Source organism: Pipistrellus hanaki, assembly GCF_964339955.1.
Source record: "Pipistrellus hanaki genome assembly, chromosome: 9".
NCBI classification, from domain to species: Eukaryota; Metazoa; Chordata; class Mammalia; order Chiroptera; family Vespertilionidae; genus Pipistrellus; species Pipistrellus hanaki.
In genome coordinates this window covers 76,573,943-76,600,500 of record NC_140511.1, presented here as the reverse complement: position 1 = coordinate 76,600,500, position 26,558 = coordinate 76,573,943, and the positions used below count along the sequence as shown (strand labels likewise).

The 26,558-nt window shown below is 48.9% G+C and overlaps 1 protein-coding gene across 3 annotated transcripts; it reads left to right on the top strand.

The window, feature by feature from the left end:
- Positions 1–5: 5 nt before the first annotated feature.
- Positions 6–25,353, top strand: CPSF7 (cleavage and polyadenylation specific factor 7). Of its 3 annotated transcripts, none has more exons than XM_084893814.1 (10): positions 6–117; positions 743–851; positions 7,444–7,662; positions 8,468–8,571; positions 9,178–9,323; positions 15,549–15,963; positions 16,446–16,564; positions 18,700–18,868; positions 19,502–19,669; positions 23,516–25,353. In XM_084893814.1, the coding sequence occupies exons 2-9, from the start codon at positions 798–800 to the stop codon at positions 19,662–19,664; spliced, it is 1,389 nt and encodes a 462-aa protein (XP_084749940.1). In that variant the 5' UTR covers positions 6–117; positions 743–797; the 3' UTR covers positions 19,665–19,669; positions 23,516–25,353. The 3 variants fall into 3 exon arrangements, with proteins under 3 accessions (XP_084749940.1, XP_084749939.1, XP_084749941.1); XM_084893813.1 differs by having other exon boundaries at positions 9,178–9,350; XM_084893815.1 differs by having other exon boundaries at positions 63–190; positions 9,178–9,350.
- The last annotated feature ends 1,205 nt before the right edge of the window (positions 25,354–26,558 follow it).

Genomic DNA, 26,558 nt, shown 5'->3' with positions numbered 1-26,558 from the left:
GCCGTGCGTCTGACGCCCCTGGCGGAGGGGAGGGGGGAGGCGGGCTCTGGGGGGCCGTGAGCGGTTCGCGCGCTTCGGGCCTAGTCCGGACTCGCCGCCTCCGCCGCCATATTCCCGGTAACGGGGGCGCGCGGCCGGGGGCCGGCGGGGCCGGAAGAGGGCTCGGGGCCGGCGCCGAGGCGGGGAGGGGGTCGGTTAAGTCGGGGGCCGGGGGAGGCGGCGGAGGGAGGGGGGGAGGCGCGGGCCTTTGTGGGAGGGGGCTGCGGGCGCTGGGCCGGGGCTGCGGGACGGAGCGGGGCGGGCCTCGCTGGGGGCGAGGACTGGGCCTGGGTGCGGAGCGGGGGCGGCTGGAGCCCCGAGACCCGCGGGGCCGCGGACCGGGGCCGCCCGGGGCCTAGGCAGGTGCGGCGAGCGGGGGCCGCGGGCTTTGCCTCGGGCGTTTTTGGCAGCGCCGCCCGCGGCCCCTCGGAGCGGAGGCCCGGACGTGCCCGCGGCGCCATGGCCAGCTGCGGCGCCGCTCGGGTCGGGCCCGAGGGTGATGGGCAGCGAGCCCCGCGAGCCTGGCGGCCCGGGAGAGCGAGGGGCGGCGCGAGGCCGGGGGCGGGGCGGGGCGCTGCGGGTGGGGCCGAGCTCGGGGCCCGGAGGCTGCGTCTCTGGAGACCGGGAGGTTGGCAACCATTGCCCTCCGCCCAGCCCGGGACCCGCATGCCGTCTAACTCTCGCCTCTCTCTGGGTATCGCAGTGGCATCTTTCTTACTTGGTCCGCTTTCCGGGCTCGCGATCTGCCTTCCGGAGCCATGTCAGAAGGAGTGGACTTGATTGATATATACGCCGACGAGGAGTTCAATCAGGTGAGGGGTCGCCGAGAGCGTGGGGACTCCCGGGTCAGCCGGGAGCCACCTCCAGCATTACTTGCAGTGGCTCCAAGTTCCGCCCGCCCGTGGGGGGTTCGCTGCCTGAACACGCCTCTGCCGGGTCCCTCTAGCACACACTTCCAAGTCCTCTGACCGCTCTGTGTGTTAATTTAATCCCAGGCTTCATTAGCAAGGCTTTGATTTAAGAGCACATAAAAGTCAGGTTTAATGGAATGGTGCATCAACCTGTGGAATGTGCTGCCCCAGGAGCCGGAGTTGGATGCCCATCTCCTCCGAGGCTAACCGCACTCACAGACCAGAACTCGGTTTCCTCAGCGTTCCTGGGACAACGCTGACATCTGTTCCTTTGTGATTGTCCCGGACTGCAGCAGGGAAATAGCTGTTCGTCCCCCCTCTCTCCCATAAGGCAGTGCAAAGGCACAATACAAAGATACTCTGACATTTAATCTCAGCTCCCTTCTGATTGCCTTAATCTCCTCTAACTAGCTGGACTCCAGTCTGAAGAAGGCATTTTGGTGGAGTCCGTTTTACTGATGAATGTAATTTTTGTTTGGGAGGTTAGGGGAGAGGCGAAGGCTTGGGACAAACAGTTGCAAAGCAGGTATAGACCACTTACATACCTAAGTTGGATTCGTTGGTGCTTTTATGTTCCCTCAAAGAACATTATACATTGACTTTCCTGGAAACAATCATTTAAAATTTGATTCCGAGCTCTTGAGGTCACAGCTCAAGAATGTTGCAGAGTCTCTGTTTAAAACTTCGTATCTTGCCCGGGTTGTTTCCAGCACCTTGTGCTTGATTAAGCTGGTTCTTCCCATTGGCATCGCTTATGGGAAGCACACTAGGGCTTGGGAAAGGTAAAAGAACAAACTAGAGGAGGAAAGTCTGCCGCTTGGACTCCAGCTTGGATATGAGGCAAAAGAAGAGGCTGAAATACATGCTGGTTTTTTGTTTGTTTTTTCCACGTGGCATAAATTTAAATGTAAAAAAACTTTTTAAAGTATTATGCCTTTTTAACATAGAGATTTTAAAACACAAAATAAGAATGTAATGACCTTGTATCCATTATACAGCTTCACCAGTTATACTTTTTTTAAAATGTTTTTATTGATTTTTAGAGAAAAAGGAAGGGAGAGGGGAAGAGAGAGAAACATTGATCAGCTGCCTCCTGCAACGCGGGCAGATGTGCTCTCACTGGGAATTGAACCACTGACCTTTGGTACGTGGGGTGATGCTCAACCAACTGAGCCACACAAGCCAAGCACCAGTTACACTTATTTATTTATTTATTTATTTATTAAATATATTTTATTGATTTTTCACAGAGAGAGATAGTTAGAAACATTGATGAGAGAGAATCATCGATCAGCTGCCTCTTGCACACCCCCCACTGGGGATGTGCCCGCAACCAAGGTACATGCCCCTGACCAGAATCGAACCCGGGACCTTTCAGTCCACAGGCTGACGCTCTATCCACTGAGCCAAACCGGTTTCGACACTTTTTTTTTTTTTTTAATATTTTATTTCAGAGAGAGAGAAACATCAATGGAGAGAGAGAATCATTGGCTGCCTCCTGCACACCCCCATTGGAGATCAAGCCTACAACCCGAGGAATGTGCCATAACGGAATCACACCATGACCTCCTGGTTCAGAGGTTGATGCTCAACCACTGAGCCAGCCGGGCACCAGTTACACTTTTTTTTTAATAGTTGTTTTCTGGTGTCTCCTCAGGTAAACTGGATGAGTCTACATGTGGGTGTTGATTGACTTAAATACATGAATAAATTTTTGTTAATTTCAAACAAGTCAAATACTATAGATAAAAAGAAAGGTTTAATGTAATAAGTAGGTTACAAACCATTGCTTTCCTGAGTTTTCCGTGCTACTTTGAGGCAGACTTTTACTACCTTTTAACAAGTTACGGTTTGTTTTTAAGCACAAAATGATAGAAAGAAAAGAACACTCCCTGCGGAGTTGGCTCCCTCCTGTGGGTGGGAACGGCGCTGCTTTGGGAAAGGGGAGGCAGGGGTCCCTGACCGGAGGTCTAGCCACAGCTGGCCTAAGAAAGCGAAATTTCATTATTTCCTGAACAATGTAAGTTGTAGGTCAGAGACAAGACTCGGGCCTTGTCCAGAGGTCACTGCTTTGTCAGAGGAGAAGTCCTTGGCCTCTGCAATTTGTGTCCTCTGACTTCTTGCTAAAAGGAATTTTGTATGAGTCTAAGGTAAGCCAAAGATGGTGTGTGGGACCTAGTAGACATTTATACCAAACAGACAATATTTGATTCTCGGCAAGTTGAAGAAAGTGGAGATTTTTAATGTCTTGTGGAAGGTTGGGGGAGGGGTGCTTTTTACCCCCATCAGGGAGTTAATTTTTGGCAGAAATGGTTTTAGTGTTATTGGGAGGCTGTTGAAGAAATAATGAGAGCTCTGTCCGGCTGGAATTGTTAGAAGCAGGCTCAGGGTGAAGCAGTCGGGACAGATAGTGCTTCAGGGTGTTTGAAGAATGTTCTTGATTAACCCCAAAGTGACCCAGGCGCAAAAACTCCATCACACGGACTTTGTTCCCCGGGGAAAAGGAATGCCTCTCCTAGAGGAACCCCTCGGCGCTGGCTCCCTGATCTCTCCCATGTGCTGCGAAAGCCTCTTACCGGCTCTCCTGTGTCCCAGGGCGCTGGAGCCAGCTCCTCCCTGGGCAGGGGAGGCGCTCAGCTGCTGCCTCTCCTGAGTGCTTGTCTCCGCTCCTTGGGCAAGACAGGCGGGCGCTCTGCGCATTCGGCCGGTTCTCCTCTTTACTCCCAGCAGCAGGTGTTTACCTTCTATTGGCCAGGCCTGTGTTGGGACCAGTGAGGTAAAGGGGAGGAAGCATCCTGTGCTCAAGAGGTGTTTCTGGTGCTGAGGGTAATGAGAGTGACAGGACGGAGGCTGTTAGGTGAGGACTGTGTTAGCTTTGGTTACAGTTAAAAGAAGCAGTGCTATCAAGTAGATCGCTTTGAGAAAAATAAGTCCTCTCAGACATCAAGGAAAGGGGGCTGGAGGTGAGCATGCTGATGAGGAATTATGTAAATTTAAAATTCTGCTAGTTCTCTTGTTAACCATGAAGCGTCATGAGACAGTGACAGCTCTGTGCTGTTAAACACCAAGTTCTTTGTGAGATAGTCATTCAGTATTAAATGCTGCCTTTTTAAGTAAAAATTTTTTGGTGTTTTTTTAAAATATATTTTAATTGATTTCATAGAGGAAGGGAGAGAAAGAAACATCATTGATGAGAATCATTGATTAGCTCCCTCCTGCACACCCCACACTGGAAATGGAGCCCACAACCTGGGCATGTGCCCTGACCGGGAATCAAACCGTAACCTCCTGGTTCATACATAATCACTAAGGCATACTGGCCAGGCTGGCTTGTTTCTCTCTCTCTCTCTCTCTCTCTCTCTCTCTCTGTAAAAAATGTTATTGTTAATTTGTAGATTTAGGTTTTGCCTTAACCTAATGCATCACTGCATAAATCATTCACTTATTTGTAACCAGAAAAAACTTCAGGTCATTATCTGTTCTTTGTTTTACCAACCAGAAGTAAAATGAATTGGTGTCACTAGCAGTTTTAAATCCAAATACAAATTGGTACCTTGTTTCTTCAGTAAAATTTTACCTCAACACAACCCTCAGCAGGCCTTCCTGTGCAGGGGAACAGCTCGATCACCCCTGAGCCGAGGCTCTATGGCCCAGAGAACCCATGTGCGTCCATGACAGCTGTGCACTGGCTGAAGCCTTTTTTCGTGTGGAGTTGAGGTGACCCATGCAGCAGGATCTCCGGGGACAGCCTGGTTCTCTGAGGGACCCTGAGCGAGCAGCTGATTTGCTGAGGCTTATAATACGTTTGCTTTTTGAGCTACCCAAGTCTGAATGTTGGTTTGTTACCCAATTACCAGTGGTAATTTTTGTCTTACAGCTTTCAGACACGTTCCTTCCTTACATGGAAGGAATTCCAACTTGATTCCACTGACTATCCAAGATGTCGTGTTTTAAGTTCCATTTCAAAATTCTTGATTAAAAAAAGAAAGCCTAGTATGAAGTAGTGCTCTCCAAGAATTAAGTCATTGGAGCTGATCAAGTGCTTTCTCTCTCTTTAACCACGAGGGAAAATTGCCATAGCTGGTACATGAACAAATAAGTGAATTACATAGAGTTGGGATATTTTGAAACATAAGGTCTATAAAATATTTACACAGAATATTTGTCAACTTAGCCCTAGCTTTGTCTACCTTACTCAGTCTATTACCCACCCTGCACTCCAGTGTTAGCTTCTCTCGGTTTTCCACACACCCATTTTATGCAAGATCCTTATTTACTGGTTTGCTAGAATAGTCTTCTAGTGCTTGTCTGATTCCTTCTCTTGTAAGCTGCCCCTAAAAGGTTTCTCTTGCAATTCGCTTTCTGACATTTTTACAAGGTTTAGACTCCTCCCCTGTGGGGTTTCTTAGACCAGCGGTCACCAACTGGTGGTTCATGAGGTCCGAAAGTTTGGCGACCACTGTCTTAGAGTATCTGTGATCTTTGAAATTATTTACAAGCCTCAGGAGGTAGAAGCCTGTCCCCATCATTAGCAAAACACTGTTACGTTGGTGTGCGTGTTTTCATTGTGCTTCAGATAAGCTGAGAAAATAAAAGACGGTTTCCAAAAATGTGTGATGGTGTGTAGGCCTGAGTGATCTGTGCACGGCCAGTGTGGCTCAGGCTGCGTGTCAGTGGTCACAGGTTGGGCTCCTGGTCAGTGCCTGGGTTGTGGGCTCCATCCCTAGTGGGGAGCATGCAGGAGGCAGCCAGCGATGATTTCTCATTGACATTTCTTTCATCTTTACCGCTTCCTTCCTCTCGATCTAAATCAATGAAAACATACTTTTTAAACAATGATTTCTGTGGTGAGTCTAAACCTCTCCAGTCTCCTTTGAGAATCAGCAGTTCTTGGGTTGATAGTGAAGGGAGACAGCCATTGGAGCTTCCTGTCCTGAGTTGTTTAGGCAGGAAATGACGTCAGGGAACTAGACAAGGTACCTAACGCAGGTTTTTCCTTTATTCCCTTTTTAAAAGGCAGCAATGGCATGAATGAGCTGTGGCTTCCGTAAAACACTGAACTTTTGTCCCTCATTTTGGCAGCTTCATCTTTAGTATTGTTTGCATGTTAGAGTGTTAACTGGAAAATACTTCTCTGATCCTTTAAAAAAAGATCTGAGATAATGACATTGCAAAATCTGAAATTAAGATACTTCGATAGTACTTGTGGTTTTAGGGTTTTTGGTGTATGGTGTCAGTCAGCTTGGGCTTCCATAACAAAATAATAAAAACAGGGTGCTGTGAACACAGAAACTTATTTCTCACTGTTCTGGAGGCTAGAGGGCCAAAACCAGGTTTGGGTTCTGGTGAGGCCCCTCCTCGGGGTTGTGGACTGTGGTTTCTTACGTTCTCACCCTGTGCAGAGGAGAGAGTGTCTCACTTGACTCTTACAAAGGCCCTAATCTCATCCATAAGCACTTCACCCTCATCCTAATTACCTCCCAAAGGCCCCCTCCTGACACCATCCCACTGGGGAGCAGGGCTTCAGCATACACATGGGGGCAGGCACACAGACATTCAGTCTATACAGTAACGTGTCACATAGGCGATAAGCATCTACAGCAGCGCTCGCCAGCCTGGCGGACCTCACAGATCACCAGTGGTCCTCACACCACCGGTTGGCGACCACTGTCATCCAGAATAGACATTTATAGTGTAATGCTCACTGTGACCTAGCTCATGGTATGGCTACAGCTCTTTTCTGAGTCTTATGTTTTAGAGAACTTGTCATTGTATCATTAAACATTTCTGGTATTGCTCAAAGATCTCTCTTCTGTAGGTGTTATGGTAATATATTGGATCTGCATGTCACTTGAGAAATAGAACTTAGTGAGGGAAAATTCCCCCAAAGTTATTAACTTTTTACTTTATTTTTTAATGTGGTTTTTTTTTTTTTTTAACAGTTATTGGAAAGATGGGATTGTGTACTCTGAGTTTTAGAGCTTCCCTAAATCATTTGTGTAAATCAAATAATTTTAAACAGTTATTCCCATTTTTTATGTTTTGGTTCCCATTTTAACATGCCTTTCCCCCGCTTTCTATTTCTAAACAATATTCTCTATTTCCTATTGAATAGAATGTTTGTGTAACTCTTGATTTTGAAAATGCATAAGATACTGAAATTTTCATTAGTGTGTCTTAGACGCAGCGTTTAGAAGCTAACCTCATTGATATCAGTGTGTCCTTGCATTCTTATTTAATTATCATTTACCTTTTAATTCTCACAAGTGCCTGGAGCTAGAAATATTGCAGACAACTCACAGGGTCTTAGAAGAAAAACCTACGTGAGCATAATTAAGTGAAATAGTTGTAAATGAGGAAGTTTCCTAGAGTAGGACAAGGAAAGTTTTGTACATTTTATAAAGTACTTGTGGCTCTAAGTGAACTAGAGTGAACTAGAACGGACAAAATGAAAGGTTTGCAAACCCACCTTTGCCGACCCCTCATCTCTTAGGACCCAGAGTTCAACAATACAGACCAGATTGATCTGTATGATGACGTGTTGACCGCCACCTCCCAGCCCTCAGATGACAGAAGCAGCAGCACTGAGCCACCTCCTCCTGTTCGCCAGGAGCCGTCTCCCAAGCCCAATAACAAGACCCCTGCAATTCTGTACACCTACAGCGGCCTGCGGAACAGGCGGGCGGCTGTGTACGTGGGCAGCTTCTCCTGGGTGAGCGTGGGCAACCTCACAGGCTGTGGGGGCTGAGGGAGAGCCCGGGGAGGTGATGGCATTTTCAAAACCCAATGTCGCACTGCTTTGTGCTCTGATGGGGTTGGATTTCTTTTTCCTGGGATCAGGTTGGATTGATCTCTGAAAGAGAACTATCCTGAGGACGTTCTGATGCCGAAGAACGCAATGATTAAGTGGGTAGTTGCTTTTTCTGTCATCTTGTTACCACCCCTGACCCTGGGGCTTTATGTCTAGCAGGGTCATCTGTGGGATGAGATTTCAGAGTGAATACCTTGAACTCTTGGTGGTCATTAGATGGTCCTGTGATAATGATGGGTGACAGGGATCAAAGACCTTGATAGCTCTAGTACACCCGGGGTAGGTGGTGATTGTTACTCTGCAAGTTACTGTGTGACGTTTTTGGGCTGGTGGGGGGATTGTTCTTCAGATTAGAAAACGTATGAGCTGGGGGAAAGCTCCTGACCGTGGTCAGCTCTGCGGATCAGACCTGTGATTAAAAGCTGCGAGTCTCAGCGTTTGAGCTGATGACCAGACAGCCCAAATGGCAGTCAAAGTTAAACTAGGTTTGGCTCTTACTCTCTAAAGGTGGGGACTGTGGAGGGGGTCGGGGGACAGTAAGAAAAGCCTGCATCAATTGAAGTGCTGATGGGCTTTGGGGTTTCCTGAGGGAGGTTATGGCTGTGACTAGAATCCTAGGCTTGGGGAAAGAGTTGGGACATTCTGGGTTGGGGGAGGGGGCAGTGTAGCTCCTGACATTTCTTCCTTTTCCGTTTTGCCGGCCCAGTGGACCACAGACCAGCAGCTAATCCAGGTTATTCGCTCCATTGGAGTCTATGACGTGGTGGAGCTGAAATTTGCAGAGAATCGAGCCAATGGCCAGTCCAAAGGGTGAGGTCTGCGTTTGAGAAGCCCCTCTAGTTTGTAACCATTGGGATAACAGGACTGCACTCTCTTGGCCCTAGATTTTTTTTTTTTTTTTTAATATATTTTATTGATTTTCTACAGAGGAAGGGAGAGGAACAGAGAGCCAGAAACATCGATGAGAGAGAAACATCGATCAGCTGCCTCCAGCACACCCCCTCTTGGGGATGTGCCCGCAACCAAGGTACATGCCCTTGACCGGAATCGAACCCGGGACCCTTGAGTCTGCAGGCCAACGCTCTATCCACTGAGCCAAACTGGTTTCGGCTTGGCCCTGGATTTTAACCCCTTCAACCCCACGCCCAGTTCACTGCCTTGATTTTGGCAAATTGCCTTAGAATGGGGACCTGGCTGCAATGTCTTAGAACATCTATCCCTTAGGGGCAAAGAAAGCTATTTCAAATAAGTTTTTGTTGTTGGTAGAGAGTGTGTGTGTGTGTGTGTGTGTGTGTGTGTGTGTTCAATAATAGCACGATATTGTTTGCTTGGCCAGTTTTCACTAAAAGTGAAAGAAAATGTCTTTGTTCTTCTGTTGTCTATAGATCTCACTCATTTTTAATGTTTCTTCCTCAGGTACGCTGAGGTGGTGGTAGCCTCTGAAAACTCTGTCCACAAATTGTTGGAACTCCTGCCAGGAAAGGTTCTTAACGGAGAGAAAGTAGACGTGAGGCCAGCCACCAGACAGAACCTGTCACAGTTTGAGGCTCAGGCTCGGAAACGTGAGTGCGTCCGAGTCCCAAGAGGGGGTACGTGGCGACCATCTGTACGAAGGGGGGAATGCTGTGGATTTGTCTTCTGTGGTGTAGGCTCAGCCTACAGTGTGGAGGAATTTGGGGGAGGGCAGGGGTGGTTGTGGGTGGCAGCATGGTCAGGTTGGCCCCAAATGAGGCCTGTGTGAGAGTCAGGTTTAGGTTTTACTTTGGTTCTGCCACTAAGTCATGTGACTGTGGACTTATTTCCCCATCTGAACTAGATACATGATGTTTAAAGTTCCTGTCAACTCTAAATTGTGTGTTTCTGCCTGAAAAAAAACCTCAGTATATAGTGAATGAATGAGCTTAATTTATAAATTTTTTAAGAAGGAGCCACCCTAAAATATAAGCAAGGTATATAGAGATGACTGTAATATATATATATACCTAAGCAACCAGCCGACCGTCTGACCAGTAGCTATGACACGAACTGACCACCAGTGGTCAGATGCTCAACACAGGAAGCTGCTGAGCTGCGGTGACTTGACAGCTGCGGTTCTTGGATGGTGCACCTGGAACAGAGAGGAGGGAGCCCGATTCTGGGGTGCATCACCCAAGAACCACCCTCTTGCAATCCAGGACCCCTCAGGGGATATCGGAGGGCCTGTTTCAGCCCCATCCCTGCAGGCCAGGCTGCAGTACCCCACTGGTGCATGGATCCATGCACCGGGTCTCTAGCCCATTGGCTCCCCACCAGGCCTCTAGCCCTTTGCAGAGGTCGTGGGTCTGGCCCTTACAGAAACTTTTCGACTCAGTTAGCTAAATGATGAGACGTGCAGGACCTACTGGCTATGGTCCCAATGTTTGGTGCCCACACTGACTCGTCCGCTTAATACCGATTTCCAGTGGAGGCAGCGAATTTTCCCTCGACCACTCTCACTGGGAAACTGGCCGTGGCTTCCCTCCTCCTGGGCAGACAGTAGCGCCAGTGGGCAACCTCCAGGGAGGGAAGGCACAAAGCCGCAGCTCAGGTAGAAAGAAGGAGGTTCCTGCTGCCACAGGACTCTGCTTGGGCAGAAGGGCCTGGGCGGGAGCCTGACATTGAGCAGGGCCCTGCCCTGGGCCTATTAGATTCCAGGCTAAGCAAATCCTGTTTGCTAGTAAACAATTGCATTTGAAAAAAAAAACAAAAAACTGCTTTTGCAGCTAAATGCCCACAAGGCTTCAGTTCCTGCCAAACTTAGGGTAAAGTGAGGTGAAAGAAGTGAGACAGATATAGAGAGAAAGTGACAAAATATTGGGAGAAGAGAGGAAGGAGCCTGATTCTGGGGTGCATCACCCAAGAACCACCCTAACATCCGGGACCCCTTTGGGGATGTCAGGGAGCCGTTTTCTGCCTGATCCTTGCAGGCCAGGCCGAGGAATCCCACCAGTGCATGAATCAGCACACCAGGCCTCTAGCTTGTCATAAACCGAGACTGGAAGGTGCTCTGTAAGGAAGTGATCTGAAGATGTGCTGGAGAAGGTGCATTTAACAGTGTTTCTCCAGCATTTTCTAGGGACACCCTTGCAGTTGCTGGATATTTTAGTCTGCTTGGCAAGTATTTCTTAGAAAAGAAAGTTGCATCATATTACCTTAGCTCCACGCTAGCATCTCTTAGTGCCTCTTACTCCTTTTATTCCGGCTCTGCCCACCGCGCACCTTCTGATCCTGATTTGGTTTCCCAGCGAGGCTCTCACTGGGAAGGGAATGCCCTGACCAGCTGCTGCAAGTGTTCGCTCTGCTTGGCAGCTCTGTTTCTCGTTGTAAATTAATAAAGTGGCACTCTGCTTTATGAATCGGTCTCTGGTGAGTTTGGTTAGTATGAATCCGTCTCCTAGGGTTTGATCACCCCTGGTGAACAGTTCAAGTTGAGTTTCTGAACCTGGGAAACCTGAGAACCAGACCTTGGATTGGCCTGACCTCACGCAGTGCGGCCACCTGTCAGGCCCTGTCTGAAACAGCCAGCTGCCTTCACTCTGCCTTTCCTGCAGGGGGAGCCTTGGAGTGGCTCACATTGATTGGGGGCCCATGGGAACCGTGTATTGATTGATGGGAGGTGGAGCCCTGGCCCCTGTTCTCTTGCGTAGAGCAGCTGTCCTTTTACTAGATGGAGAGCTTACATGGCTGTGGTCTGAGTGTCCATTGCTCTGGTTCAGAAGGCACACACTTCCTCCTTGACAGCTTGTACTTTCCAGTCCCTTCAGTTTTAGTCTCCCTATAAAACAGCCTTCTTCAGACTTCCTAAGGTGCATCATTTTCCAGCTGCGTCAGGGGCCACACTCCTAACTTCACACGGCTGTTTGTTCCTTGGTGCTGCCTGCCTTTGCTGAAATGTTGGTGGTGGCTGAGCGCTGTTTTTCTATGTTGTGGACTTGGCCTCTGTTCACTCGCTGAGTACAGTTGGTGGACTTGCTTTGCTAAAAAATGGTGGTTACTGTTGGGATTTGTAGCCAAAGATATAAAACAGCCTTGTGGATGAGGGGACAGTAGGTGGGAAGGTGGCTAACTGTCAGAGCTCACACTTAACACTTGTTCTCCCTTCGGTGTGGGAGAGCGTGGGGAATGCGCAAGGTGCCGTGTGTTTGAGACAGAGAAAGGTGCTCTGACGGGCATTGTGATAAGCTGCAGTGGGGAAACGGCAGTGGTTGCAGGGCGGTGACCCCCCCTTCTGCTGGAACCGGAGTGGGTGTACTGACAGGTTCGAGTCTAAGGAGCGCTCTTCTTTTCACACTGTCTGCTGACGGCGTCTTTCTGCCTCGGAGACTCCACGGCCAAGCGATCGCGTTCTTCTGTTGGAGACCACGCTGGCCAGGCCTAACGTGGCTGCGAGCGGGAGGGAACAGGTGTAAGCAGGTGTAAGCAGGGGCTTGACAGTGCCAGGGCCTCACACCACACAGCGTGCTCTGACTGCATGCTGCCCTGTGGGGAGAACATGAGGTCATTGAAATGTAGCCCTGGGAGTTCCCACATTGTGGCATGTTTTATCCCAGGCGTTTGCTAGGAGTCTGTTCTCAGCTGTGCGCATCTGCTCTTCTGTGCGCATCTGCTCTTCTGTGGGCATCTGCTCGTCTGTGGGCATCTGCTCTTCTGTGGGCAGACTCTTCCTGGCTTACCTCCTATTGTCTCTACCTCCCAGTCTCCGGTCTTCTCTTGGTTGTGGGTCTCTTTCATCCCAGTTACCACTTTGGTATGTGGAAGAAGTGTCGCCCATCCCGAACCCTTCCTTCTCTTTCCCCAAACTCTCTAGATCAAGTGCCTGGGCGAGGAGGAAATCCCAAGTGTGCAGCAGGAGCAGGTAGAGAAGGTCGACTAGCGCCAGGCTAAGGTCCTGCATTCTTACCAGGGGACATGGAATTCCAAATCCGATTGACTCCAGCTGAACAGGGATGAACATACACTGTCATTTCTCACGGGGATTAGGATCCTCTGCACTTAAAAATACAAAACAGATCTAAGGATAAATGTGAAGCATGGATGGTTCTACCCTGTTTCTCCGAAAATAAGACAGTGTCTTATATTAATTTTTGCTCCCAAAGATGCGCTAGGTCTTATTTTCAGGGGATGTCTTATTTTTCCATGAAGAAGAATACGGTACACATTTATTGTTAAATGAAAATAAAAGGAAATTTATTACCTGTATACGGTACGGTAGTACGGTAGTTGTCAACACAAACCAGACAAACTGTGAATCCTACAGTATCAAGAATTTACTTGCCGAAGCCAGTTTGGCTCAGTGGTAGAGCATCAGTCTGCGGACTGAAGGGTCCCAAGTTTGATCCCGATCAAGGGCATGTACATTGGTTGCGGGCACATCCCCAGTAGGGTGTGTGCAGGAGGCAGCTGGTCAATGTTTCTCTCTCATCGACGTTTCTAGCTGTCTATCTCTCTCCCTTCCTCTCTGTAAAAAAATCAATAAAATATATATATTTTTAAAAACGTAGGGGGGGAAAAAAGAATTTACTCATTTATTCAATGACAATCTTGTCATCATCTTCTGGAACATCATCATAACAATCCAATTCCTGAATTTCCTGGTGAATTTCTTGTGAATCCATTCTTTCAGAATCAGTGGACCAAATCTCTCATGTTTAGCAATAGCACTGTCTTTAAATGAGTACTTCTTGTCGAGGTAGCCTGCTCACAGTGCATTTGTAATACAACTGTCAGTGATTTTCTCCCATGAATTCTTCACCCAAGTCACAGCTTCTTGCAGTTTAGGCTTCACAAAGTTTCCACACTGATTTCTCTCCATTCTATTTTCAATGTAGTCATTAATTTCCATGCGCAAATTGTCTTTGAATGGCTTGTTTATTGCAATATCAAGAGTGTGGAGATAGGCTGTCATTCCTGCGGGAATCATCTGATCTATTTTTCTTTCATGAAGAAATGTCTTAATGTCTTTAGCGCTGTGAGTGCTGGCTGCATCCCAGACTAGCAGACCTCTTTGTCTCCCTCGCATAACAAGCGGCAGCATTAAATCAACCCACTTCCTTATAACTGCTTGTGTGGCCCAGGCTTTTTCAGTTTCAAGAATAAAAACTCCCAAACCACGTTCAATCTTTTCCTTCTTGCTCTTAGAAATGATTAAAGGTGGGATTTTAGTGCCATCCATACGAATTGCCAAAATACAGGAAACACGTGCACTTTCGTAAGCAGTGGAGGGAATGTACACTAAGGAGGCACCCCGCTGTTCAATTGTTGTTTGAGATGATTGGCCCATAAACACTGCAGTTTCATCCATAGCAATCATGTTGGAAAGATTGTATTTAGAGAAGTCAGCATCATCAATAAAGGACTTGAATGCAAGTGCTCGCTTAATAACTTGAGTATCTTCCAACCTAAACAATGTTGTACTGGTAAATCTTCTTAAAGACAGTTCACTTCACTGAAGGAAATTATCCAGCCAGTGTTGTGATGCTTTGAAGTCTTCGGGAGCTCTGTCAAACTGTGGTGCCATTGCAAGGGCAAATTCTTGAATCTGAGCCCTATTCACAACCAAAGCCTTTGCTCTCCTGTCAACAACCCACTCACAGATCAGGTCTTCCAGCTCGGAAAATAATGGTTGCCGACCTGATCCACACTTGCGCTTTTAGCATTTCCCTTGTCCACTTGTTCAATGAGGTTACCATACTCTGCTCGCCATTTTCGGACCAATCGGACACTCAACATCTTCTCTTTGCAGAAAGCAGTAAGATTTTGGCCCCAAGAGTCTTCCACGATTCCTTTCTTGTACTCCACGGAGTAGCTTTTTCTTTTTGCACTCATTTCTAGGGGTAAAAAAAAAAAGGAATTGGGGTATCAAGGTGGGGAAGGGGGGTCACTTAAAATGACACAGAGGGGATTACCATTTTAGTAACCTCTTTTGATCCTCCTGTGTCATTTTGATTGCCCCCTCTTTTCCTCCTGTGTCATTTTAAGTGATCCCCCTCACCTCACCCCTGTGCCACTGAACACCTTCACCAGACATCCCCCCTACCCCTTTATCAGACATTTACCCCCTGGGGCCTGCCTGGGGACTGTCACTGGGCTTGCTGGGGCCTGGATCTGGGCTGGAGCAGGGTCTGCCACTGACTGAGAACCTTCAGTCATGAGGACGGCCGCGAGCATCAGGTAGTGTCACCAGAGACAGACCAGCACTCACCACCTTCACCGTGTCCTGTCCACTCTAATCCTCCTGTTCTTCTACACGCATCTGCGAAAAGTCTCCTCTTCTCTCCCGCGCTGCGCTCACTGCTCACTCTGACCTCCGCTCCGCCTCCACACAGCAGTGACGTCAGGACTCCGTGTAATGTCACTGATTGCTAGACGCCAGTCGGGGCGGCCCTAGCAACCAGTTTACGGTAAATTAATTTTCATTCTGAGACAGAGCCTAGGGGTGGCCTTATTTTCGGGAGGATGCCTTATATCTCACTCAGAAGGAAACCTGTAAGTAGGTCTTATTTTCGGAGGATTGTTTTATTTTCCGGGAAACAACGGTAGATAAAGAATATTTTTGACATAGGAATTTAAGGTGGTATTGCCTTCTGGGTTTATGTCTTAACTAAGTCGCCTCAGCTTTTTCTCTGATGCCAAAGAAAAGGCAGTAGATGATTCTGCTTTTCAGCCACCTGTCCTTCCTCAGGAGGTAGCCAGTGGCCTGCTGGAGGATGAGCTGGTCCTGTGGGTGCGTCTACAGCCTGGGCAGTAACAGTCGTCGTTTTGTTTTGCAGGAATACCTCCACGGGCTCACTCTCGAGATTCGAGTGATTCTGCCGATGGACGGGCCACGCCCTCTGAGAACCTTGTCCCCTCCTCTGCCCGCGTGGATAAGCCCCCAAGTGTGCTGCCCTACTTCAACCGCCCTCCGTCAGCCCTCCCCCTGATGGGTCTGCCCCCACCTCCAATTCCACCCCCACCACCTCTCTCCTCAAGCTTTGGGGTCCCCCCTCCTCCTCCTGGCATCCACTACCAGCATCTCATGCCCCCTCCTCCTCGATTACCTCCTCATCTGGCTGTACCTCCCCCTGGAGCCATCCCACCTGCCCTTCACCTCAATCCAGCCTTCTTCCCCCCACCAAACGCCACAGTGGGGCCTCCACCAGACCCATACATGAAGGCCTCAGCCCCCTATAACCACCACAGCAGGTAAGAACTACCTGTTCCTCTCTCAGCTGAGCCAGCGTAATGGGGTGGGAGGGAAGCGTTTTCTTCTCTCCGAGGAAGGAAGTGAGCACTGAATTCCGTGTTTCCCTGTGGGAAACCGTAGTCACAGAGTTGAGTCCTGGGAAATACTTACCTATTAGCTAATGTTTTTATTTGGTGTTTTGTTTGCATCTTACTTAACCTCTTGACCCAAACCATGTCCTTTGTACCCCTTTTTAAGGGGCTTGATTAAAAAGAGGGTGTAGGTAGCTGTTAGGGAGGCTATGAATGTCTAGCACTGTTGTTGGGTCATGCCAAAATTACCCACGTATATGTCATTGAGGAGAACATGAACACACAAAGCACATGACCAGGCAGAGGCCGTATAAGAAGTCACACAGGGGAGACAGTATAGGAGTCACATCATTCCTAGGGTGGTGAAGGTGAGAGGGTTTGGCAGTCACACTGGTATCACTTCTGTGCAGCCGGGATTCGGGCCCTCCGCCCTCTGCAGTGAGTGAGGCAGAGTTTGAAGAGATCATGAAGCGGAACAGAGCAATTTCCAGCAGCGCCATTTCCAAGGCCGTCGCTGGAGCCAGTGCAGGTAGGAACGCTTCCCGCTGTGGCCTTCTCCCTGCCCTCCATTTCACACATTGCCAGGCCTTGTTATTCCATCGGCAAGAAATTCCGCCAGATCCAGGTGGAGCGCTGTTAGGTCCTCCAGAGTGCTCCGCTAGCCCAGCCGGATGGCTGAGTGGGTGAGCGCCAACCCAGGAACCACGTAGTATTGAGAGGGCATAACCAGAAGCCCACTGGTGGTGACTCTTGAGAATCTTTGGTTTCTAAAAGAACATTGGGGGGGGGGGAGGGGAGTAAGATATGTACACATATAATAATTAAAAAAAATTTTTTTTAAATAATTTTTAAAAAAAGATGATATAGGAAGTTTCAAGTTTCACTTTATGACATCAGCCATATTCACTTAACTTCCTGTGAGTTTGCCACGTGAATGGAAATGTAGACTGTCCCGTCTCCAAGTTAGCCCTAAGTTTTATCATCTATTTCCCATAACTTCTCAGCTTGGGCTTCAAAATTTAAATCCACAGAGTAGGTTAAAGACAGCAAGTGTACATGTTTTTGTTTTTCCCTCCAGACAACCTTCTTTGGCATCTGAATAAACCTTTTAAATTAGAAGTAATGTGCTCAGTGGGACAAGTCAGATATACGGAGGACTGTGATGAAAATCATGGTTCTCCACCAGTGCCTTCATACCAAGATGATCAAAAACCGAAGCTCTGTCTCCCTCTGTTTCTGTTGTTCTCATTCCCGTCATTCAAACCACATACATTTACGGGGAGCCTGTAAAATGGGCAGAAGAGCCCTTCCCTGGTGGAGCTGACCTGGTGTCCTGGACTCCTCCAGCTTTTATTTTATTCTTCATGCCTGTACGGAGGAGCTGCCAGACCTCAGTATCCCGGCCCTTGTCTGGTCTCCTGCTTTCCTGGCATTATCTTCTGTCCTTACTGCTCCTCACGCCGCTCAAAAAAGCTTTGTGGCCCTAGCTGGTTTGACTCAGTTGATAGAGCGTCGGCCTGCAGACTGAAAGGTCCCAGGTTCGATTCCGGTCAAGGACACATGCCCAGGTTGCAGGCTTGATCCCCAGTAGGGGACATGTAGGAGGCAGCCAATCAGTGATTCTCTCTCATCATTGATGTTTCTATCTCTCTCTCCCTCTCCCTTCCTCTCTGACATCAATTAAAAATTACTTAAAAATACATAACTAAAATAAAGTCTCATGGGGGGGGGGAGGGAGAGGCTTTCTGCAAGTACCCACCCTGTGACCACTGTCCCTGCCAGGTATTGCTCAGATTTGGAGAATGAAGGGACTAATTTTTAATGGTAGCATAATTTAAATAAACAAAGAAAAATGTTAAATATGCATATGTGTGTTTATGCATGTGTATATGCTATATGCATGTTTTGGATATTTATTAGATATATGTATATCTACACACATATGATTATAAATTTAAGACAATTTAGTAAAAAAAATATGCAGTGTTAATAAAGTCATCTGCACAGGCCCCCCTACAAGTCTACCTCTTACAGTTTTTTATCTATCCTCCAGATTTTTTTTGTGCATATAGCAACATATATGTAATTTTATTGTTTTTACAAAAATGAAATAATATATTCTGCACGTTACATCATGTTACTGTGTGCCTGCACTGTGCTAAGCGCTTTGTATTGCTTCCTTTGTTTACATACAAGATGACCTCATGCTTTTTAACAACCACGTGATAGTCTGTGAAACCAGTGATGTGTAATTAAGTGGCTAGACCCCGTTGAAGGAACTTCAAGTTTCTAATTCTTTAACACAGCAAACAACACCAAAACAAACATGATTAAACTTACACTAGTACACAGTGTGAATCGAAGTAGAAAATGTTTAGAATTCCTGGGTCAAAGGTATGTACCTTGTTTATTTCAATGGATGTCGTCAAGCAGCCTCAGACAGTGATGCGCCAGTTTGTACATCCACTAACAGTGTCTGAGGACATCTGTGATTGCAGCCCATTGGGACGTACGTACCTTCTGGTTTTATACCTGCCGCCTCTGCCGCTCTCACTGGGGTTCTGTGGGACCGCTCGTGACTCTTGGTTTGTGTCATCCCGAGTTCTCCATTTGGCCAGCGGCTAACTGCCTCTGCTCACTCTGGCTTTTCCGTCCACCCGTCAGGGGATTACAGCGACGCGATTGAGACGCTGCTCACAGCCATCGCGGTCATCAAACAGTCCCGGGTCGCCAACGATGAGCGCTGCCGTGTGCTCATCTCCTCTCTCAAGGACTGTCTCCACGGCATTGAAGCCAAGTCCTACAGCGTGGGTGCCAGCGGGAGCTCGTCCAGGTGAGCTGGTGGCTGCCTCCGCGGCCGGCCGGCCCGGCTCAGCTCTCTTCCAGGGGTGGGCAGGGCGGGAGGGAGCCCAGGGGACCTGGCAAGGTCCTGGCTGACAGCAGACCACGCCCTCCTGTCTCCCAGGGAAGAAATCACCTGACATTTACAGTAGTCAGTGTCAGCAGGTTAGGTGAGGAGTGGGTTATTCCGGGAAAAGGTATACCGGGATAGCCAAGAACACGGGCTTCGGAGCAACCCATGCTTGGATTTGAACCCCAGGACTGCCCCTACCTACCTGTGTGACCTTGACAATGGAATTACTCAACTTTCCAAGTTTCATTTTTCTCATAAAAGAAAGGTGGGGAGCAGTAGTACAAATCTAACAGACTTGTAAAGATCAGGTGAGACAGTGCATGTACAGCTTTTAGCACTGTGCCCGATACATTAGTAAGATCTCAACAAATTTAACTGTTATTTCCAAAAAAAAAGGCTCGTCCTCACAGGACCGACACCGTCAGACAGTGGGCCCATGAGGGCCGTGGAAGACAGGGTAGATAAATGCTGGAAGACGCCAGAGGCAGCACTGGGGGGTGGGGTGGGGGTGCGCTAGGCCCTCTGTGCGAGGCTCAAGGATCTTTCTCACAGGAAAAGACATCGGTCCCGGGAGAGGTCACCTAGCCGGTCCCGGGAGAGCAGCAGGAGGCACCGGGACCTGCTTCACAATGAAGATCGGCATGACGATTACTTCCAAGAAAGGAACCGAGAGCACGAGAGACACCGGGACAGAGAACGGGACCGGCACCACTGAGAGAGGTGGGACGAAGCCCCGGGCCAGCTGGTGGGCGGTCTCTTAAGAGATTACTCACTGAAGGTTTTTCTCTCTGTATGTTTTATTTTTATATTTACTGATTGGAGAGAGAGGAAGGGGGAAAGAGAAACATCATTTGTTGTTCCACTTACTTACGCATTCACTGGTTGATTTTTTTTTTTTTAATATATTTTATTGATTTTTTACAGAGAGGAAGAGAGAGGGATAGAGAGCTAGAAACATCGCTGAGAGAGAATCATCGATCAGCTGCCTCTTGCACACCCTATACTGGGGATGTGCCCGCAACCAAGGTACATACATGCCCTTGACAGGAATCAAACCTGGGACCTTTCAGTTCGCAGGCCGACGCTCTATCCACTGAGCCAAACCGGTCTCGGCTCACTGATTGATTCTTATATGTGCCCTGACCAGGCCCCTAACCCACAATGTGGCCTGTGGGGATGATGCTCTACTACCCAGCCTGGCCTATTTTTTAGAGCAAATTCAGGATATGGGCAGACTTTTGATTTAGTAACTGAAAATTCAGGAGTGCAGATTTCCTGCTTGTTAGGAGTCTCACCCTGAGATGGGCCTGAGATTAAGGTATTTTTTGTTTGTTTCTTGGCTGCCTTGCCTGTATCTGACACAGAAGGCCTAAGAGCTCAGAGCGCAGTGTCTGCGGGCAGTGGCAGAGTGTGAATCCACTCCTCCAGCTGTAGGGCTTTCTCTTCCAGTTTCTCACTTTGAATGAAAATAAGAAAGTTGTCTCATTAGATTGCCGAGTGTTCAGAGAGGTAATCCCCACACCTGTTACATAGTAAGCTCTCGATGAATGACAGCCATGTTACCAGCATTGTTGTGCATACTGGGGAAGTTGACCGGTACAGAATACTTATTGTTTACAAGGTGCAACATAAATGGTTTTAAAAATTATTGTCTAAAAAGATTTTGAAAATCAAGATACTTTTTCAAACAGAAGAATGCTGACCCAGAAGAAAGTTTATAGCTTTGGAGACTGTGGAGGGTGCTTCAATGGAAGGATATATTCGTTTAGGGAAAGACAGATTGACAGCAAATACTTTTTCTTTTTTTAAAGCAAAACAAAAGCAGGAGAGTTGGAGTGGGGGATCCACATGAACTCGGGTCATTGAAAATGGAGTTAGGCTTGGTTGGACCCAGGGCTTCAGCTCTATTTTCATTCTCAAGGTTGGCTGCGAGTTTGACATGCTTGGTGTAAAGGCAAGGGTGGGGACCATCCAGCCTGTAGACCACACAGGCCTGCACAATCACTTGGTCTGGCCCTGCCACGGCATCAGGGGGGAGTTAATTACATGACCACGTGTAGCAGGCTAGTGTTTTAAAATATATTTTTACTGATTTCAGAGCGGAAGGGAGAGGGGGAGAGAGATCAGTGATGAGAGAGAATCCTTGATCAGCTGCCTTCTGCATGCTTCTTTCAGGGTGTGTGTGTACTTTGGAATTTGAGGGTATTCTTCAATCCGTGGTTTGTACATTTTGTAGTTCTTGGCGCTTTTGTTTTTTTTAATCTGTGTACATATACCATTGCCCCCCCTCCCCATACATGCCCTCCCTCCCCAGAGTTTTGTGTCCATTGGTTGTACTTATATGCATGTATACAAGTCCTTTGGTTGATTTCTTATCTCCCCCAGATCTCCCTACCCTCCCCGCTGTAATTTGACAGTCTGCCTGTTGCTTTACTGTTTATATCTATCTTTTGATTCATCAGTTTATAATGTTTATTATCCATAAATGAGTGAGGTCATGTGGTGTTTCTCTTTCATTGACTGGCTTATTTCACTCAGCATGATGTTCTCCAATTCCATCCAGGTTGCTGCAAATGATGAGAATTCCTTTTTTATGGTAGTATAGTATTCCATTGTGTAGATGTACCATAGTTTTTTTATCCAATCATCTGCTGATGGGCACCTAGGCTGTTTCCAAATCCTAGCTATTGTAAATTGTGCTGCTATGAACATAGGGGTGCATATATCCTTTCTGATTGGTGTTTCTAGTTGGGTTATATTCCTAGGAGTGGGATTACTGGGTAGTTCTTGGCTCTTGCCTTATTATTTTAGAACAGGGGTCCTCAAACTTTTTTAAGTGGGGGCCAGATCACGGTCCCTCAGAGAGCTGGAGGGCCGGACTATATGAACTACTAATTCCTACTGTAACACCTCGGCTGCGCTCACTGCCCAAAAAACCTGGCGGGCTGGATCAGACTCCTCTGCGGGCCGCATGTGGCCCGCGGGCCGCAGTTTGAAGACCCCTGTTTTAGAACCTTCTATTTGATGTATAGTCATTCTCACTTCATTGCTGTCCTCCTGGTCCAATAAAAACTGAGCTTTCTGTTCAATTTTGATCCAGGGCAAATATTCAGAAGCCCAAATGGTGTGGCATTGAGAAAGTATTGAGGGCTTCAGTTTTCCCTACAGAAAGAGGACAAAACCTGCCTGCATGGGTGTTGAGAGAAGCCAGAGGGAGAGGCCACGCCTGATTCTGAGGCTGAAACTTCGGCTGCAGAGTAGAAGGATTACTCAGCTTGTGGGTGTCTGTTTTCTGTGTAGCTCCTTCAGCATATGGAAGTGCACACATAAAGGGTGAGCGTTTGTGTATTAGTGAAATCCTAAGCCTGACTCTAATCCCCCCTTCTTCGTTTAGCTGTTGTTTCTGTTTTCTATACTAGAGGCCCAGTGCACGGGATTCACGTGCTTGGTGAGGGGGTCGTCCCTCAGCCTGGTCTGTACCCTTTCACTGTCTGGGAGCCCTCGGGGGATGTCCAGCTGATGGCTTAGGCCCACATCCCATGGGCCTAAGCTGGCAGTTGGACATCCTTAGCATTGCTGCAGAAGCCAGAGGCTCTACCAACGCCATTGCACTCACCAGCCATGAGCCTGGCTTTGGCGCTCCCTGGTGGTTATTGTGTGTCATAGCGACCGGTTGTTCTCCTGTTCTGTCAGTTTGCATATTAGCCTTTTATTAGGATGGTGAGGTTCACCATGCTCCCCTGCAAATTAGCGTTATGCCATGAGAACAGGGCTGAGGGGACGAGGGACCGGCAGTTAGGTGGAGACGTGGCAAGTGGCTAAACAGTGTCTTCTGTGCAGCAGAAGCTCCTCTGTGCGCTCACGATTCCGGGTGGCGACTGCTGGTGGTTTCTCTAACCCCTGGGTGCTGTGCTCTTAGCCCCTCCCCCCAGCTGTCATCTGGGAATAGACTTAGACATTTATTGAGTTTTAGTACAGTTTACAGCACCTCTGGCTGTGGGTGTATGCGTGCACACACACTCAGAGAATGCTGTTTGAGCCAGGGCTTCTTTAAGAGAAGAAAAAGTTTGAGTTTGAGTTTCCTGTGTAAGTACATGCTCCCTGCCAGGGCCTCACAGTTGTGTGGAGGTTAAGCACACGTGTGTTCTCATGCTGTACCTCCCAGTTCCAGATTTCCCTCCCCTTAAGGTAAGCTCTGACTTGCTCAGAGTGATTTCCTGAAACAATTTAAATTCACCATGTTCCCTTGCAGCAACTTTGCTTGAAATGTAATTTCCATACTTTTCCAGTCTCTTTTTGAGACTTCATTTCATTGTCTTCCCCCACACACACACCTTAAAGGAAGATGTCACTGCTTTTTTCTCTCTCCTCCAACCAGCCCGCACTGTCCACAGTGCCAGGCGCCAGACAGTCCTTTCTTTCTTCCGCTTTCCCAGGCTTGCATTTCTCTGTCTGCACCCCCTGCTGCGTATGCTGGAACTTTAGGAAATGCCCTGGTAAGTCATTTAAGCCCCGCTGCTCTGAAAGTAACTCTGATGTGTGTTCCTTCGGATGTTCTTGTTGCAGGAGTCGGACAGAAGCAAATGTTTTTTAATGGACTTGCATCTCCTCACCTCGATCAGGACTAAAGGACGGAGGCCGCTCCACCCCTTCCCCTCCCTCCATGCCCCCCCCTCCAGACACCCAGGGATTGCCCTCTGCCCTCCAGGACTGAAGACTGCCGGCCCTCCCTGTCCCACACCCCGCTTGCCGGGAAAGAACCTACAACCTACAGACGGTTGGGAGGGGAGGCAGACAGAAAGAAGCAGGTCCAGCCCCGGTCTCCATAGAGAATGGTGCTTTGTTCAAGGAAACGTGAGTTTCTGATTTTCCTGGAGCGGTTCACTAGTGAGGTTGATGGGAAGACTTCCTTCTCAAAGCAAAGGAATCCTTCGAGTGGGATCTAGGAGAGCGACTGGGGTGCCAGGATATGCCCAGGCTCATGCCCTCTAGGTTTGATGGGGCCAGGAGGGTCCAGACCCCTTGCTAACACCTCTTCGTTCAACTCCTTTCCTTCCAGCCCTTTGAGGCGGGACCATGAGAACAGAATGTGTGGAAAGCTGCTCTTGCTCTTGCTTTTCCTTCTTACGTAGTGACGGTTTGTTTCCCTGGCCTCCCGGCGGCGGAGCCTCCCGCCCCTGCTGCCCGGCCTCCTCCGCGGACGCCTCCCTGCAGAGCCGGCCGCGGGGTGCCGTGTGCTGGGAGCCCGGAGCCAGCTCCCTCCCTGCTTCGGGCGCGGTTGCCTCTCCCTATAACCAGCTCTGCCAGGTGTTCTGTTTCCCGGGGCTCCACCTTTCGCAGGGGAGCCCTCCCCCCAGGGCTGCTTCCTTGTTTTAGAGGAGGTATTGCCGTTGGGAGGTGGGGACGCGGCCTCAGTAGCGAAGAGCCTGGTGCAGTGCCAGGATGGGGGCGGCACCGCGGGCAGCGCATGGCGGGCAGGCATGGCCTGCTCCCGGAGGCCCTGTTTTTTGCTCGGGTTTGATGTAAGCATCGGCTCGCATCCCCCAGGTACCAGTTCCACTCCTCATGGGGTAACCTGACACTAGCAGCCAGGGAAAGTCACAGGTGGGGTGTCTCCACCTTTGACCATTGACTTCCTGTCTCCCTGGGCTCTGCCTGGAGGTACTTCCTGCCTCTGAGGAGGAGCAGGGACAGGCGGAGCCTGAGCTGAGTGAGCTTCGTGTTCTAAGGACCACCGCTCGGGGCCATTTCCCACACGGTAACATCTGATTGTGAAGTTCTTGTTGCTGAGGGAGGAAGCAGCAGGGTCTGCAGTGCCCGGGGGCGATGGGCGATGGGCACTATGCGCATCTAGAGGGCACGTGGCAGCTAACGAGAAGAGACGTGACGTGAGACGTGGCGTGTGAGGTTAGGGTCATCTGAGACCCTTGTGGCTCAGGGAGAGACTGAGTTGGACTGAACCCTCTCTTCCCTGCACGTTTCTGACCCAGCCCCCCAGGGCGGCCCCGAGGGCTGGAGAGGCACATGCCCTTGGGACAGGCGACAGGTTTGTATCCCTATTCCCCTGTCCCAGGTCCCAGCTCCACCTCCGGCTCAGGATGTGGCCCCCTGCCCGCCGGCGAGAGCTGGTACTGGGCGCATCCTCGGGAGCGGTCCTGGTGTCAGCGTAGAGAACAGTGAGTGGCAGGGAGGAAAGGAACGGAGCGCAGGACAGCCTCTACCCGGGAGCTCCTCCCCATTTTTGTTTTGTTTCTATTCGGTGACACCATTTTTAGTTTTGTTTCCTGATAGCAAAAGGAAAACACCCAGTCCTCAAAGGCCAAGGCCCCGTCCCCTGTTGTCGGTGATTTGTTTGTCTTTCTGATAGGTTGAAAATTGTGTAATAAACTTGATGACGCTGTCAATCTTTTATACTGCATTGTATTTTTTTCCTTTTGTAACAAAGTATTTTTAAATAATAAATGGGGTGTGAGCTATTTCATGGATTCTGCATTGAATAGATTTGTTGAGGTGTCGGGCCTGGGCGTGGGTGGATGCAGAAGCTGTGGATGGTAGTGAAGCCCAGGTCGCTGGACTGGCGTGCAGGGCGTGTAGCTGCCTGGGGTGCAGGCAGGAGCCTCTGTGCAGGCTGTTTTCCTTCGCCACCTCAGCAGTCTGGTTAAATCTTAAGGCCATCCTGTACCAAGACTCCTAAGATTTACTCCCAGTACACATGTCCTCCCTGAACTGGTGTCCTCATGGCAAGGTCAGGAAGGGAAGAGGCCCCAGGAGTGAGAAGTCTGATGGCTAGCGCCTCCTTCCACTCACTGGCCTGCCCATGGGCCGTGGAGATGAAAGCCAGAGCTGTCCTCCATCCACACGGGGACGCTTTAAGAACCAGAGATAAGTGTAAGTGGACATGAAGCGAGAGCTGAACTGGGAAATACATGTGAGGAAGCAGAGTGATGTTAACGTTCCAGAAAACGGGCTTTTGAGAAAGCCAGGTGAACAGGGAGCGTTGTGTGACCAAAATGAACCAGAAACCAGCTGATGGATAATATGCACTGGGACCAGTAAAGGCAAAATCTGTAAAAATAACTTTTTAAGAGATGTTTTTAAAAATACATATTGATTTTAGAAAGGAAGGGAGAGATAGGAATATAAATGATGAGAATCATTGATCGGCTGCCTTCTGCATGCCCCACACTGGATCGAGCCGAAACCCAAGCATGTGCCCTTACCAGGAATTACACCGTGGCCTGGTTCATTGGTTGACACTCAACCACTGCAACTGGACAGAACAAGTAATCTTGCAGCAGAAGGGAACTTTGCTAGCGGGCCTGAAACCTGGCAAGAGAATAGTTGGGGTGCTTCAGTTCCAACCTGTACCTGCTTGCAGTGCTTGCTAATGCCTGCTGCTGTACTGTGCCAGTCCGCACCGGCTAGAAGCCCACTCCTTAGGCCCAGTGACTATACACGCCCATGTGGTGCCTGCTGGTGGAGAAGGGAGCATCTTCAGTCCTCTGGGAAGTGCTGTGCTGGCACAGAGGGCCTGGTCTTGCCCTGGCTGGCTGGCTGAGTCAGGGAGAGCCTCGTCCTGTCCGCCAAAAAGGCTGTGGTCCACTTCCCA

Bases quoted from the DNA above. Each gene is read 5' to 3' on its own strand.
- CPSF7 (XM_084893813.1), top strand. From the start codon at position 798: ATGTCAGAAGGAGTGGACTTGATTGATATATACGCCGACGAGGAGTTC. The intron at 852-7,443 runs GTGAGGGGTCGC...CTCATCTCTTAG, and splicing joins CCGACGAGGAGTTCAATCAG to GACCCAGAGTTCAACAATAC. The intron at 9,351-15,548 runs GTACGTGGCGAC...TTTGTTTTGCAG, and splicing joins CGTCCGAGTCCCAAGAGGGG to GAATACCTCCACGGGCTCAC.